The 17647-nt window shown below is 40.5% G+C and overlaps 1 protein-coding gene and 2 long non-coding RNA genes across 3 annotated transcripts in view; 2 read left to right on the top strand and 1 right to left on the bottom strand.

Moving 5' to 3' along the window:
• The window catches only part of LOC145445392 (uncharacterized), a 55183-nt gene that overhangs the window by 13818 nt on the left and 23718 nt on the right, over positions 1-17647 (bottom strand). The gene's annotated exons all lie outside the window — the stretch shown is intronic.
• LOC145445387 (antizyme inhibitor 2-like) overlaps positions 1-17647 on the top strand; it is a 79525-nt gene that overhangs the window by 51433 nt on the left and 10445 nt on the right. The window contains exons 4-5 of the mRNA XM_080323577.1: positions 6607-6741; positions 9672-9837. Coding sequence (XP_080179703.1) covers positions 6607-6741; positions 9672-9837 — 301 coding nt within the window. The remainder of the gene's footprint in view (positions 1-6606; positions 6742-9671; positions 9838-17647) is intronic.
• LOC145445389 (uncharacterized) lies at positions 1996-6207 on the top strand. Its single transcript, XR_013916989.1, has 3 exons — positions 1996-2344; positions 2825-3137; positions 5589-6207. It is a non-coding gene; the product is annotated as an uncharacterized LOC145445389 (long non-coding RNA).

Below are 17647 nucleotides of genomic sequence, written 5' to 3'. Positions count from 1 at the left end.
GCCAGTGAAGAAATACCAATTTGAAATCGTGTGCGTCTCTTGTTTAGAAGCCTGCGTTTGGACGATTCTATATTTTTTGATATAGCAGACTGGAAGTCACGAAATAACATCACGTAACGAAGTCATATCAACGCGTCCGCCCGCCCGAAGATGTTTAATCATTATTTACGGGCCCTCCCGTTTTCAAGACACTTCACTCCGTTCTACCGGTAAATCTAATTACGTGAGTAGAGAGGACAATAAATTGATAGCATAATATATATGCAATCGCCGATCTGATTGACCGATTTTATCATAAATTATCGAAAATTTTCGCGCTTAGCGCTGGCTCACAATACAGTACAGCTAATTTCGTGACAAACGCGAACAACGTGATGGGGGTTCGTTTTATCACCCTGTGGGAGCCCGAGACCCACGTTTTTTGGGGCCTGACGAGGTGCTGTTTCGTTCCTGCCAACGGGTATACGCCCGAAGATGTTTAATTATTATTGAGTGGTCCTACCTTTTCAAACACACCTCACTCAGCTCTACCGGCAAATCTGATTACGTGAGCTGAAAGAAGATAAAAATTGATAACAATATATGCAATTCCCGATCATACCGACCGATGAAATCATGAATTCTAGAAATTTTGCGCGCTTCGCGCGCTTAGGCGACAAAAGCTGATTCACTAAACAAACCCACAATGAACACGATGAATAGCGATAAAAGTGTATCGGTGGAGGGGGGTCTGGGGGGCGAAGCCCCCCAGAAGTTCGGTCTATGACCCTGGGGGGGGGGCCTGAGGAAGTGCTGTTACGGCCCTGCGTGTGACCTAACCCTGTCTCGCGAACGAGGTTGAATCAGGTCAAATCGCAACGTGAATGATATCACAGTGACATGCACTACCACGTATCCACTGGCTGCTGGGGCTTGGAAGCTAATCAATTTTGCCAATAGCTTGGTAAAATGCCGTAGCGAGTAACTGTCAGTAACATCGCGAAGAAATTCTGATAACTTGAATTAGCAGCTAAATTAATTTAATATTACATATCAAAATGTAAAATGACAAGCTACACCCTGCTATTGGCTGCGACCGGTAATTCGTTGTAAAATTTACAGAAATTTCTTTGTAAATCTACCAGATTTTTTTGTGTGTAGTTGTAACCAAGTCACAAGGCTCTGAGTCACAAGTCAATCTCAGTTTTATAGTTTTGACTCGAGTCAACTCGAGTCATTTTCAATTCACGACCGAGTCAAGCCCGAGTCCAAGTCACCGAGCAGAGGTTCGAGTCCGAGTCATGGTAATATGACTCGAGTCGAGTCCAAGTCATTGTGTTGACTGCCCACACTGTAAAAAATCTGGTAGATTTACTGGGAAATCTATGTAGATTTTACAACGAATTACCGGTCGCAGCCAATGACTGTGCGTAGCTTGTAATTTCACATTTCGATATGTAATATTACCTTAAATTAGCTGTGAAGTCAAGTTACCAGAATTTCTTCGCAAAATTACTGACAGTTACTCGTTACTGCAGTTTACCAGGCTATTGGCAAAATTGATAAGCTTGAAAATCGCTGCAGCCAATGTATACGTGGAACTGAATGTTACTGATATATCATTCTCGTGGAGATTTGACCTGATTCGACCTCGTTCGCGAAACTGGGGTCTGTCATACGGAAATTGTTGGCCCTAGTACCAATTTCAGTATAGTACAGAGTAGGGTACAAGAAACAACTGACAATCGTAGCTACTGTGGTTACACCATAGCCATTATATTATATTATAAGGCTATGGTTATACGTCCGGTCTCGTTGGTTACATTCGTTGTCACGGATAGGGCTGATAAGTTAGAAAATCAGTTTAGAATGTATAATATTGTTCGGGAAACGAGATATGTCAGCACCGCATGCTCAGTTGATCATTTGTCAATGGCGGACAAGGCGACCTGTAATAGGTTACATTAGGTTACCGTTACGCGTTACTGGTTTTTTGCGATTCGCACAACTGTGACATCACAAGCAGCGTCTGGTCAAGTAAGTACAGTAAGTAGTGATCATGATAAACGCTTGGAATAAATATCAATTTATACGGTGCTAGATGGAAAAGAAAGAGACTATTATGTAATGATAAATGTTTCTGTATGGAAAAAATCGACCTGGATCAAACATTATAATGTGGCCGGTAAATATTACTGGTGGCACATATGAGCGGATGAATATATCACTTATTTCGAAATCGTCTGGCCAGTGGCCATTATTGAGATTTGAGCAAAGGCTGTAACGAAGCTTGTTGTGCTTGAAGAAAGTGGACGCGATCGTTGAAGATTACTAGGAATGCTGAATGGGATACGCATCGTAAAAGGTACAGTGCTACATAGTATTTGTTACCGTGAATTTCTACGACTCTGTAGTGTGCACACCACCGGAATGATTTTGATTTCATGATTGAAATATTTCATTCGCCGCTTTCTCGGTTCTATTTTGGGATATTAGTCGACTTATATAGTGACCTGTGACACCACATACTCCGCCGCAGAGAAGTTGAAACTGTTCGCTTCTTAATGTCATTTTCGGGCCATAGCATAGAGATGTTTTCATCCACTGCTGGATTTGGCACACATGCCTCCTCAAATTAAGAACGTTTTGCTTCAATACATTAGATAAAGTAAGTCATGAATCTCTGCTATATCAGTAAAATGCGGAGCCGTCATCACATAATGTACCAGTACCCTACTTTGAAACATGTTATATTTTTGTTAGCCTATTTGTCTCAGTCTTTAAAATGTCATGTCTAGGTTAGCAACTTTGTTAATATAGCGACTTACGCATGAATTATTTTTAGTGTAACTGCAAGATGCTAGTTACACAGAAGGAATGAGGACGAGAAAAAGAAACAATCGGAAGTTTGGCCGGTGGTGGAATTATTCACCTTTTATAGAGCCCACTCGTGTTACTGCATGTCTCCTAAAGAAGAATTACACCTCCAGCAGCAATACTTTTCCATCGATAACCATTTCATCGTGAATCGTTAATGAATATACAGTTTGTTCCAATGTCGTTTTGAGAGTGTGAAGAACTTTTTGCGATAGGTATGGATATACGTGAGTTTACAAGCTGGTATGTAATCCTGATTTACACGGACAGCATGTATGTAGGTTAGGGTTGTTCAGATTTGAAAAATTGTTCGGAAACTTCGGCCATTGTGATCCAAATGATGGTTTAGTACACAAAAACAAATTTATGAGCAATTTTGGTCATCTTCATCGTGATCTTCCTTTTCCTCAAAGCCCCCAAAGATCAGAGGCCAATTCTCCTAATTATTGGGGATTCCCCAGACTTTTTACCTAGCTCTTATTGTAAAGCAGTGCTCTGAGGTGATGATTGTACCTTTAGTGGAGTTTGCAGTTGAAAACGACCGTCTATAGGTGATCAATATCATGGTAATATATCTTTTTGTCAATCGTATTGAACTACATATGCCAGTGCGACCTTCTGGTACATGTGTTGTTATCTCTATAGGCCCACTGCTGCAGCTAGTCAGGCTATATGAATGAGACAATTGCATGCATTTCCAGGTTGCTTTTATTTTGTTAACGTTGGTGAAAGATCTATTAAGTAGGAATATAATGTACAATGCCAGTGCCTCCGGACAATTTCAGCTCATTTGTAAAATACTGAGTTGTCTAATTTGATGGAGGACCGGAATTTAGTTGAAGAATGTCTGAATCAAAGCGGAGAAGGGTTTTACCTGTCCTGCAAAGAACATGAGACAAGTCCACTACTCCATATTCCCGTTCACTTATTGCCCGAAGACGACCAAAACGCAGGACTGTCCTGTTCAAACAGTCTAAGAGGTTGCCATAGTGTGGAATATGACAAGGGTACCTACTGAGCAACATTGTGAAAATCCAACAAGTTCATGATAGAAGGCTTGCTCTTGTAACAACAAGAGAGTCAAGTGAAGGCAATGTATGTTTCTGAAACTCAATGAATTTATTGTGAGAACATTTTGAATAATCAAACTTTATGAAGCAGATTATGGCAAAAAATAATCAGCACGTTATAACATTTTCGTGGCTTGCGACAATTGGTATTATCATTGAAAAGATGTTGAGAATTCCAAGTAATTTTCCATCTGTATGCTGAGGATAAGAAGACAATATCACAGCCAATGCTTCATAGTTTGTTCCAAATCTGTCTTCTGTCAACTTCCCATCCCATGATTGGGTAGGTCTTGTTGGAATGATTCAAATACATCATGTGGAACCTTACGGCGATTAGCCTTTATATGTCTCTTTTATACTTGATATGGATAGCACAAATGCATCAATATTCCCTCCGCATGACTGCATGAAAGCACTAAGTAGCATAGTTGCTTGGTTATCAGTCAATTTTAGGCGGTCCAGCTCATCAGTAATATGTTTCTTTCTTGACAAGTTTCTAGGAGCTTGAAGTTCAATAAATGAAGGATATTTGATTGCAGCATCATAATCAGAGGGTGGTGTACTGGTTTCCTTCCCAGGTGACGAGGACATTAATGTAACAAATTCATCACTAGAACTTATGCTCGCAGATGCTGAAACAGGTTCGTCACTGATCTCAGCCTGGCTTCTCTCAAAGGTCTCATGTTTTCCTGCGAGTAGTGCACTGCGAGAATACTATTGGTCCTCATAAAATGCGATGTCTTCATTTTTCTGAGATGGCGACAACTGCGTCGCAATGTCCAAGGTCCCCCAACTTATCGAGTTCATCACAATTGACATGTTCTTTTGAAGATGCAGCATGAAGTTTGGCAACCTCTTCCAACAGTTTGAAGAAGAAACTCCTGCGTTTTTGTAGTCTTAGGGCAGTTTTCTTTCAGATATAGCAGATATTTTAGAACTGGGAGTGACTGATACAATCAGATGACTATCCGCTCGAAAAGTAACCAGACTTCAATCTTGTTCTTGGTGAATCCGGCACTACCTTTCTCCGCTTTGTGTCAGGCATTCTTCTACTAAATTGCACTCTACCATCAAATGGAATTACTCGTTATGTTACAGATAAACTAAAATTGAGGTAAATATTACTGACAATACATATCATACACCTTTCAATACATTTACTGCTTTAAAAAGTAGCTGCAAATCTCTGCATTTCTTCACGACTACTTCGGCGCTCCTTCGAAGTACGATCCATAACAAACCAGTGTCACCCGTGCAACTAATGAATGCTTCCCATGAACACCATAGACAGGTTTTGAACAGGAAAACGGAGATACATCTGATATTTATAAGACAACATTTAGGTACAATTTTGAAAACAAATATACTACCTTGCAATTCTTTATTTCTGCACAACCGTTTTCAACTGATAGCATCGCAAAAGCTACAAACTGGTTACACGGTCAACACTACAGAGCACTACGTCAACGTAAACACTCTGGTGTATCAGCTGTAGTAAGGAGAAATGACCTCGGGATCTTTGGGGGCTTTGAGGAAAAAGAAGATCACGATGAAGATGACCAAAATTGTTCATAAAAGTGTTTTTATGTACTAAACCATCATTTGGATCACAATGGTCGAAGTTTCCTGACAATTTTTCAAATCTGAACAACCCTAATGTAGGTAGGCGGTAAAATTACAGTCTCGGTCGTGAATGTACGTGAGAACATGTAGATTGGACATACCGTGGGTGGCTGTAACATTACAGTCTGGCGTGTAAAGTGAGCTTACCGGACGAGTGTAAGTTAGATTTACATTGACTAACGGTAATGTTACATTACCACGAAATGTCTGGCTACCGTGCTTCCAAACATTTCGCGGTAAATCGAGGTTTTTATTTTTTACAGTGCAGTTTCCAGTTAAAGCCTTGTTAAATCCACTTTAAATAACTCTGTTTGGTGATATCGAATGGTTCGCATTTATAATATTCTAATTTTCGTCATTTTTAGCAGTTTCTGGACGCATTATCAAGTACCAGTACCAATAGACGAAATCCCAATAGTGTGATTACCTAACTATTCCTCGAAATTACAATGAAACGTCGGTCTTGGCCTTCTGATTCTCGAGTCATATGACTTGGTTCGAGTCATGCGCAATGACTCGAGTCCAAGTCGAGTCAATACACAAATTGACTCGAGTCGAGTCATTTCCGTATTTTGAGAAAATGACTCGAGTCAAGTCGAGTCATCTGAAAAACGTGACTCGAGTCGAGTCATGACTCGAGTCATTACAACCCTGAGAAAAATTAATTAATCGATGTTTCTTAAAATCATAATTTCGTCTACCCAAACTTTATAGAGGTAAACACAATATATGTCTTTAAATTCTAATTATAAACGTAAGACTTTAGTACTTTCGTGTGTTATCGGCGCAATAAAGTATTTTAATTATGTAATTGTAACTATTTGAGAAGATCGCCATCCGCTACCAACTCTTAATGATATCATGGGCCTTGTAACTATTCTATATCCTATGTACGGCCCGCGGTATCGGTACGTCATTCACATCATTTGATTTTAGTTTGGATTGAGCTATATCTGTTCGGCCCACGTGTCGGATGAATGATCTTCTGATTTCGAAGACTTTTCCAATGCATTTGGACTAGGAATAATTCGCACTACAATTTATATGTATTTATAAGGGTTCTTATACGATTGCAAGCACGCCATGAAAGAGCTGAAGGTTCACTGAATGATAGATTTGGAGCGACGTTATCGCGAGCCAGACATCTGATAGAGCTCTCCAAGGAGTTAGGAGTAGACACAGTCGGAATTAGGTGAGTATATATCTATTTGTCTATCCGGAATAAATATTTACAATTCTTCAGGGACACCTTAATTCCAAGTCCGATGTTACGGCTTCTCAGTGGTCATATATTACCTCAAAATTAATGTTCATCCGTGATCTCAATAGCTTCTCATCTCCAATTATGACATTAGCACATGACACGTCTCAAAGTATTTGAGCAGGGTACAATAATGTACATTGCAAACTTTCGAATCACATCTTATTTCTCGAACAAGTCATATAAAAATTGACAGTAACAAATCTCTTGACACGATATCGCGCCGAGCGCAAAGCAAGTTTTCGAGTTGCATTATTCCCCTAAAATAATATACTTTATGCTGATTTGCGAAATAAGTTCGGGCCCTGAATAGCGTATGATTTCACACTGGATCTCGTACTCCCTGCTTTGGTGCTTCGTACCCCCAAGGCGTCCATGGACCCCTGGTTAAGAACCGCTGCTTTAGAATAATCTCGAGGCCATCTCATTTCTATATGTTATATGTTCATTAGAAATATGTTTCTCGATTTTGGTGCCAATATTGCGATCATATACCCAAACGTGTAGTCGGAAGCGATAAGCGTTATTGTTGCATTCGCCACGAACTATCTTTGTGGAAATGAATTTTCGACTTTAGTTCACATCGCATCGAAAGCGCGGATTTTGAAGATGCGACCACGTATTTCAAGAAATGCAATTGCAGAATTCGCTATGAAACAATAAAAGTTTACCCACTATCTACATAAATTGTATGATATTATTTTAAAGAAAAGTCCTTTTGTGGCTGTTTATCGCTATTCTAGTATAAATATTTGCGCAAGACAGATGGCGGTTGCACCATAATTGAGCTAAACATCGAAGGGGTCCGTGACGGTCCAAAAGGGGTTCGCGAAGACAAAAAGTTCGAGAACCACTGGTATATGAGATATTATTGGTCATATCAGCAGTGATTAATTACAAGTCACAAATATTATCTTATATTATGATGATATTAACCTGAACGTAGTTCTCCAATATCTGACAGCTCTTATTCGTGTTTGTCCTGGTAACGCCCACTGTTACAATCTTATTTCCCGTTTTAGAGAACGTTCTGAGTATTTTGGAAAACAGTCTCGGAAATTGAATTCTGTGTATGCATATAGCAAATCAAAGTACTATCGTCGTAAGCTAGCAAAATTCTTAGGAAGTTTTGAAAATAGTTTTTGGAAGGAATGTTCGAACGCCTTGTCGCCACAAGATGTGTTTCCGGTTATTGGAGCATTGAGTATTGTAACCATCATTTACTTTCTGAGAAATATGTATACATAGTTTTAGGTAACGTTCGAAGGCTATGTCGGGTCAAGCTGTATCCCGGTCTTTCGAGTATTGAGTAGTGTAAGCAACGTTCACTTACTGAGAAATATATATATTTGGCAAAAGTAAATTGATGTTTTGAGGTAAGTCCTCTGTTGTAAATCTAATATGGCGGCCATTGTGAAAATGTCCCGAATAGAATCCATAGTCATTAGGGGCGTTCAAACAATTTTTTTTTTTAATTTCACTGGGTAGGGGAGATGTGGCACCGATGGATCAAAAATTGGAAAATGATCGCTGGCCCCAAAATGTTCAGCCGAAAATAGCAGATCTTTTGCTGGCTCAGCGCTTTGATACAAGCTCTACATATCGCGCACATACGCATGAATATCCGTCTTTTCAAAAAATATTTATGGGCGTTCAAACTTTGTTGCTCGAACGTATCATCGCTCCCCACCCGGTGGGTCCAATGGCACACGACCCGGGGACCTATGAGACATATACCCTAAAAAACTGAGATGTGACAACTTTTCTTGCTCATATATATCTTGCTCATTATATTCTAAGCTACAGCAAGCCAAAGAAGAATGTTTGGTCGCAACCGTCAAAAAATACAATAAATATTACCTCAAATGTTGTCATGAAATCACGTTTCGATTTAAGCTCGAACTTATAAATTTGAGGGTGCATACATATTTCCCGAAAATCGACAGTGTGACTTCCAAATACCTCATTATAGCGATAAAACATCATATACAATTATTACATAAATATTTTCTGTACGTAGGCATGTTTCATTCGTTTCATGATTAGTATGCTTGATTATTTTGCTTGATTTGGCTATTGTATCATCGGCCCCCACCTTACAAATTTTATACATGAATCGAAAAAAAATCCTCTCAAGGAAGGTACTGAAAAAATAATAGGTGCCATTATATAGCCTGATACAAGCCCTACACTTCACAATAAAAATGATTGCTGGTTTGTTCGTGCTGAAGGTTACAAAGAAAAATGTATATGTCGATCTAAATTTAGTTTACACCCCTCAAAACAAAGAACATTTGTGAGAGACCCCATAGCTCGCGCACGTCGACTTTTTTGTATGTGAGGAAAGATTTTGCCAGCGTGCAATTGTAGACAGGTTCACGAAGTGTAATCATGAAATGATCATAGAGAATTTTGAAAGTATTTTCGGTCCCAGTGATCCATCGGTACCACATCTCCCCGATAGCATTGTTAGGTTAGCTAAATTACCTCTTCACGCCAAATTTGCCAGCATGCAATTGTAGACAGGTTCACGAAGTGTAATCATGAAATAATCATAGAGAATTTTGAAAGTATTTTCGGTCCCAGTGATCCATCAGTACCACATCTCCCCGATAACATTGTTAGGTTAGCTAAATTACCTCTTCACGCCAAATTTGGTTCAATTTCAACCAGCCGCATTGCTACAAGAGAAGAAACTTTTGGATGTATTGTATAAAAATTGGATGTTTTTTTCAAAATTTTCTCTTCACCACGTGAATTTATTAGGTTGTCTGCAGAAACGATGCGCACGAAATTTCGCTCAATTCCAACCAATATTGAACAGCTGCCACGTTACTCCTGAGATGACTCTCGTGTTTCAGCTTCCACGTCGGATCGCCGTGCCTGGATGAGTCGAACTACTCTTACGCCATAAAGCATTGTAGAGAGTTGTTTGATTTCGCCGAGTCGATCGGGATGAAATTTGAAATGTTGGATCTCGGAGGAGGTTTTGACGGACGTGCCTGCATGCTTGATAGTCTGGAAAAGGTGAACAAATAAATCCGTGTTGGTTGGTTGGATATAGTTAAGTACGGTTGTAATGACTTGAGTCCATTTTCACAAATATAGGCGGTGGCGAATGTAATAATAACGCGTAACGCTTCCGACGACACATTTGGGTATGATAGCAACAAATATGGCACCAAATTGACATACAAATTTTTTTAATGAACATCTTGCGTCAAGCCTGGTCATTTCTATCTAGCAGCTTATCTTGAAGTTATTACGGAAAAAATGGTTATGTATATCACACGAGAAAATGGATTTTTGTAAACAATTCAAAGTCAATGTGATTGAATTTACCCATCCAACTTTATATATATTTGCACAATCCTCAACAAAACATCATTAATCAGCAAAATGTTTTTATCAGTAGGCTATTGGCAATTTTAGCAATAAAAATGAGTCTGCACAGTGTGATATTTCATCTCAGACGGCCATTCTATTGATGTGAGCTCTGGAGTTTTACTGGTAATGAAGCGAAACTGCCACGTGACTTTCCTAATAAAAAAATACAAATTAGGTTATCAACTATTCTGAGGCTTCGCAGACGCCCGGTTGAGAACCACTGGATTACACGGATCATATGGCGAGGAGGAGCCTAGATAAACCTACAACAGGAATTCTGGAGTCGACCGCGGTCGGACTCGAACTCCCAACCCATTAGCGTTGCAGCTGTGGTTTATACCACTACACTATATTTTCCATTTCAACTCCCGAGGAGCCATACATATCAATCGATTCGTACGTCATAATTGAAATCCCGTGACGTTATCGTAACACCAAATCGAACGGGATTTGTCGTGTGCGGCATATCTTCTATGTAAAAACCAGGGTTGTAACCAAGTCACAAGGTTCTGAGTCACAAGCAATCTCACTTTTGTGGTTATGACTCGAGACAAGTCGAGTCATTTTCAATTCACCACCTAGTCAAGTCCGAGTCCAAGTCAGCGAGCAGCGGTATGGCGCGCTAAGGCACGCTACCCAAGTATAAACTACGTCGCGTTCCTCTAGGGTCCGCAACAGAGAGTCGGCAGACACGTTGGCTTGCACTTTATTGCACAACAGAAAACATCAACGGACTAACCATAAAACATCGGATAAAATAAACAGCGCTGGTCGCACAGCGTCGGTCGATCGTCAGATAAAAAGGCGGGCGCAGCAGACCCAGTCAATAAAAGTGTGTACCCTGTACAAGTGTACATTAGGGTTGTTCAAAATTTGGAAAATGTTTGGAATTCTGCGTGTCCATCGCTTATTCTGTAGATTATTGTTAAAAAACAATAATGGGCTTGAAAGAAGCTCGCAGGAGAGCCGCTAACATTTGTCTAAATGCGTTTGAAAGTAGCCGTCGGCGAGTGGGCGGGGAATCGATGAAGTGGGCGGGCAAAGAGAAGCCATTAATCCTGATTGGTTGAAGCCGGTAATAATAAGCTAATGATTGGCTGAAAGACCGACTTTGTGAACACTGCTGGTAACGATTTTTGCGTGCTGTTGTGCAGTCGATTCTGTTGGTGGCATTACAGACATGATATATTGCCTTTGTTAATGTTGTCACCAAGAGTCCATAGTACAACATCGCAACCGCCTAAGTTAATATCTACCTGCAGAAAGTGCTATGTATTGCACAGGTGCTCTCGCTAGTTGAGATACGAATAAACTAGATGCATGCATATTGCTACCTTTCCAAAAGTTACTGCCAGTGAGTGAAACTCAAAAATTTACCACCAGGAGTCAACATCTCAGTAGTACTTGTTATGACTGGTCGACGTCTCACCCATAAACAAACGCATATTACACTTTTTATTCACAATTGAATGAAGGCGAAAAGCACTATTTACAAAAGACATTAAAAAAGTACGTTGTAGATCAGTGTTGCATTGTCAGGCACAAGTTGCAGATTACAGGCTTTTGATTAGAGTTGACTTCCTGCTGTCTCCAATTGTCTTCCTATGCTGTTCCACAGCTTGAAGCAGACTGTCTCTTTGTTGTTCATTGTCAGTCAAGATTGCAGCATAGTCTGTGCTTAGCTTTACACCTCGTTCTGCGGCATCATTAACGACTTTGACAGAACTGATGTAGGAGCTCATTCTGGTGTAGGAATCTGATAAGTGCCAAACATCAACCGGTTGAGCTAGCCACGCCCCAGAGCATTCAAAAACATCAAATATGTACCACGACTGTGGCCCAATAAAATCAGACAAAGTAGTGTCCTTGTTGATGCGTACAGTTGCATTCAACGAGGGCGGGCCTCTCCTGAAACTTGAAGTTCGCTCTACCTGTAGGGAGCGTCTTTGCCATATTTTCTCAGGTTTCATTGCTTTCACTCGGCGAAAACAAGGCATATACAGCGGTTTCCTCCACGATATACCAGTCATGCTTTAAAAGCTTTTGTGAAGCAGCTTTGGAAACTTGTTCATCATGTTCCTTGTAACTCAACATGTCCTGGATGAATCTCAAGTCATTACCGGCTGCATCACGACCGATGCTGGAAGCAACCCAGGCAGGGATATAGAAGAGAACTAAAAATAAATTGAAGCGATGCAGCAGTTCCACTTCTTCAGATTTGTAATGTAACTGATCAGCCCACATGAACATCTTCTGAGCATACAGAATTGTGCCCATCCACCTTGCATGGTGTGTTGCACCAGGTTTGTGATGATGTATATCTCCATCTGCACCGAGAAGAGCAAGAGCATTAGTTACACATTGTTTGTAGTCATCCCGTGTGAAGAAATCTTTTCTGGCGAGTAGTAGCTTGAAGTTCTCAACTGTCATTGCTGCTCGTTCTTTAAAGCATATAGGAATAGTCAGAGTCTTGAATTGCTGTTTTCTGTCAAGACTGCTCCAGCTCTTCTTAAGGTGGGCAAACCATGTGTTCTCTGGTCCGGTTGTTGCTTTTCCAAATAAACATTTCCAGACGTCTTTGACTACTAGCTCATACACATGGTGCCGACACGCATGGTAAAAAACCTTCTTTCCTAGAAGGTCCTCAAGGATCTTCGCTGCACCCTTCTTCCAGCCGCTGTTGCTTGCTGTGGTGTCAAAAACCAAAACTGTTACAGCATCTTGTATATCCCACTTTTTAATTATGTCGAAAGCAGTTTCAGCTTGTGTCTGACCTGCCGCATTTTGTATCTTCTGAATTCCGAGTAGTTTTCCTTCCGAGTATTGAGGTTGACAAGATAGAACAATTGACAAAGCTTCATATCGATTTCCTAATCTATCCTCTGTGAGCTTTCCATCCCAATGAATGACAACATGCTGTGGTCTATTTTCGGCAAATTTTTCCAAAATGTCCTGAGATATTTCCAGGCGATTTGTTTCCCTGGCTCTCTTCGTTGAAGATCTTGACAGGGAGAACATGGCTATATCTCCTCCACAAGCCTTAATAAATGCTCCCATCAGCATCGTTGTCAGTTACTTGCAATCGATCCAGAGCTTGGGAAACATGCGTATTTTTCATAATATTTTTAGGTGCCATCAGTTTAATGGATTGGGTCGAGGTGCCAAGTCCAACATCAGCATCATAGTCATAACTTGAACTCAAACTGTCACCCTCTTTTGAAGATGACGATGATGCTAATACAACATAGTCACAACTTGAGTCGTGTGAAACGTTTTCAACAGTTTGATCTGCAATGGCTGCTGTTTTCTTTTTGAGGTCTTTAGCCAGAATTTTGTCTCTTCCCAACATTATTGACTGGCGAGATTGCCGTTGATCTTCATAAAATGCAATGTCTTCAAGCTTTCTTTCATGTGATAGATAAATGTCATTTTTTATTGTTGTTATGGCATCTCTACTTCCAATATCCCACAGCTTGTCCAAATCATCAGTGAATTTTCTCCTCTTACCCTTGGGATCACTTTCCTGTTTCGGATTCTTCTTCAGATCACGCCATCTTTCGTGCAGGTTTTGAAGTGATCGCACCACATGTGATTTCTGCATTGTCGCAATTCTCGCCATTTTCCACACTGTCATTACATCATCCACCACCACAGTACATAGTTCATGAGTAGGGGTTGACTGAGGACAATGCTCTTTCAGATGCAGCAAGTAACTCATTACTTCTCGTATAGTAGGTAATCTCGAGCCACAGATGTAATCGCAAGTATATCCGACCAAGTACTGCTCAGATTTGGATCTTGTTCTTCGCTGCGGCATGTGTGCAATCTTTCGCCGTTTTGCCTCTGCCATGACTGCACTATTGTTGCTCCAAAGCATAAACTACTGCTATTGACTGTGAAGCATTCAAAGAACACGTGTTACAGTACTACTAATGACTCATCAACACACAACGCGCTTGTACAGAACCACAACCGCTACTAACAAACTCTACCTCAGCAAAACAGACTTTCAATTTAGTAAAGCGAAGCTCCCGAATCCGAGTCAGCTGTTGCAGTAATCAGTGAAGCTTAGCCGATTACCCAATCAAGAACCGTGGTTTCGTGATTGCCCGCCTCTGCTGTCGGTTGCCCGCCCACTCTTCAACAACGACTTTCAAACGCATTTAGACAAATGTTAGCGGCTTTCCTGGGAGTTTCTTTCAAGCCCATTATTGTTTTTTAACAATAATCTAAAGAATAAGCGATGGACAGGCAGAATTCCAAACATTTTCCAAATTTTGAACAACCCTAGTGTACATGCAATGCCGAACCAGGCGAAGAAAGTGCAGGAGAGAAGTGAACGCAACCGTTTTGACTATAGAATGTAAACGGAATCGGTGCGACAGTAGCTTTCGATCAAGACCAGATTCAGTAAATTCTGCGCTCGGGAAGATAGCTTTTGGATTGCCAGAAATCCTACAGTCGCTTACGCAAAACAATTGTCCACTCCAGCCTCAGCGAAGCGGAACGAAGTTGCAAATTCCTTCATTGTCGTTCCATGCTTGCATTCTATAGTCTTGACATTACAGCGAGGCGGCACCTCTGATGCACAAAAACTGATCGCTCTCGAATTGTTCTCATTTCCGTCGGTCGGTCAGGGAGATCGGTGTTGGCGTTATTAACCAATCAAATTGCGCATGATTATCACGCGGTTTCACCATAGTGTCCTATATGGTGTCGACACAGGCAAATCTCACGCCTCAGTGAAGTTGCTCGTGTCCCTGGAACTCCCACAATCAGCCTCGAATTTTTCATTGTTATGGAGATTGGCATTGGGACGCAACAATGGTGTCTGGCTCTTTTTCTCTTGAGCTACTCTCTCGTTTCACCAGACAGCATTATTGCGTCCCAATGCCAATCTCCATAACAATGAAAAATTTGAGGCTGATTGTGGGAGTTCCAGGGACACGAGCGGAATAAAATTTATATTTTCGTAATCAGTGGAGGGTCAGCTTTCGACTGATACCCGTTTTACCAAATTTAATGCTCGGCAAGCAGGTCAAAAATGACCGTCAAATTGCCTGTAGCCAAATGGAAATTGTGACGTGATACAATTTCACTGAGGCGTGAGATTTGCCTGTGTCGACGACAAATAGGACACTATGGTTTAACCGTGACGTTTCTTCTGCCTAGCTTTGCCAAGTTCGTGAGCACTTGAGCGTGGAGTGATTGTGATGTCATCAGCGTGTACTCAAAGGTGGTGTGGACTATAGATAACTAACCTACGGATAGATGGGCAGCACGAGAATCACGGTCGAGTGATGCGACAACGGCAGATTTGTTGTCGCTTCATAGCATGAAACGGGAGCGTTATTGCTAATCCCATAGATGACGACCCGAGCGCTCAAATTAAATAAAGTTGATCTTATTTGAAAGCTACAGTCGCGCTGATTTTGATAATATACATTAAATTTTCATCAAGGCAATGGAACCACCCCGAAATAGCCTTCAAAATATGAAAATCGGCATTGTTCTAAAACAATTGCAACGGCGCAGCACAATGACCATAACAACGGTCCGTGCGTGGTTGCGATTGTTTAGAACAATGCCGATTTTCATATTTTGAAGGCTATTTCGGGGTGGTTCCATTGCCTTGATGAAAATTTAATGTATATTATCAGAATCAGCGCGACTGTAGCTTTCAAATAAGATCAACTTTATTTAATTTGAGCGCTCAGGTCGTCATCTATGGGATTAGCAATTAGGCTCCCGTTTCATGCTATGAAGCGACAACAAATCTGCCGTTGTCGCATCACTCGACCGTGACTCTCATTCTGCCCATCTATCCGTAGGTTAGTTATCTATATGTGGACACTCGGAAAATCACGTGACTGTCACGCCCAGATACCTTTGAAGACTTTGTTATTATCGATCCGTCTGCAGCAGTAATTGAAGGCAAAGTCGCTGTTGGTCTTTGTAGATTTTGACTGTGTTCCATATCGAGTCGAGTAACAAGATTTGGTATGGTATATTTTGATGCTGTCATCTAGCACTGTACCAAGTTTCAAGGCTGTGACTCAATGATTAGCGTAATAATTTATCTGTCAAAGTCGAGTATCTGGTAGATGAGCGCGCACCGATATATTGCCGACTTTGATAACGGAATTACTATGTTAATCATTGAGTGACAATCCTGAAACTTACTGCGAAGTTGTATAACACAACCAAGATATACCATACCGAATTTCGCCATCCATCTCGGTATGGAACACTTTGAAAATTCACATATACCAATATCAAATTTCGCGAAAATTCCTTTATGCGGTAGTCTCAATGCCAAATCAGCGCACGCAGACCCTGGATACTAGACTTCGATAACGTACTTACCACCGTAATTATCGAGTCACAGCCTTGAAACTTGGTACAATGTTAGATTCCCTCATCAAGATATATAATACGAAATTTTGTAATCCATCACCGTATAAAATTCATTCAAATTGTACATATAACAATACTGGCGTTTGCGAAACATCTGCTATGAGGTATAGGCTGAATGCCAGATCAGCGGGCACCCTGACGCTGATATACTCGACTTTGAAAACGAAATTGATACCGTAATCATTGAGTTACAGCCTTGAAACTCGATACAGATCTATCTTAAATTACGAAATTCTGTTATCCATCGCGGAATAAAATACATTCAAAACCTACATATAGCAATTCCGGCTTTTGTGAAAAATCTGTCATGCGGTAGGCTGGATTCCAACTCAGCGCTCGTCCATACAGGCGAATTGTATTTCCGAGATTATAGCGTTGGAAGGTAATATGAATAAAGTTAGTTATTCGTTGAGATAAGTTGAGCAAGAGATATTTCGTGCTATTATTGAAAATTTTTACATGCTTGCTTGGATATGTATTGATAGTCAAATTGTGTTTCGAATAGCCGTTCAGTCACATTAAGTGCTTGTTTGCGTTAGACTTCTAAAATCAGACTTGATATAAATACTTATAGTTTTCCGTGACCTGAAATGTCAGATTGGCGGCTAGTCCTGTAGAATTTTTGGTCAACCTAGAAAAAATTCTTATAAAGACGTATACTGACATATACTGACGTATACTGTTGGAAAGATAATTTTATCAGCTTTTCAATGATGGGTTTTGTCAATTTTTTTACCTTGTGGAAAAAAGTTATGACCCAAAACGCGCCAGGGGGTAAAACACTATTTTGCCTAACATTATAAAACAATTATAAGCTAAAATACGATACCTTCGTAACAGAATACAACACCATGAATTGGAATATTACTATCAGCAAAGCAAACTAACCATCGGGCAGCAACAAAAATAAAGCATAACCTTATTAAGAGGTATTTGTCATACGTTTAAGGCGGCAAAAGTTGACCGAGACGGAGATATAACACTGGTCTACAAATTTCGAAAAAGAAATTTGCGCCAAAAATTTTATCGATTG

The sequence above is a fragment of the Botryllus schlosseri genome, chromosome 8 (assembly GCF_051294905.1).
Source record: "Botryllus schlosseri isolate E-star chromosome 8, Bs_hap1, whole genome shotgun sequence".
Taxonomy (NCBI): Eukaryota; Metazoa; Chordata; class Ascidiacea; order Stolidobranchia; family Styelidae; genus Botryllus; species Botryllus schlosseri.
Note: the sequence above shows the minus strand (reverse complement) of the source record. Positions and strands in the feature narration are given on the sequence as shown.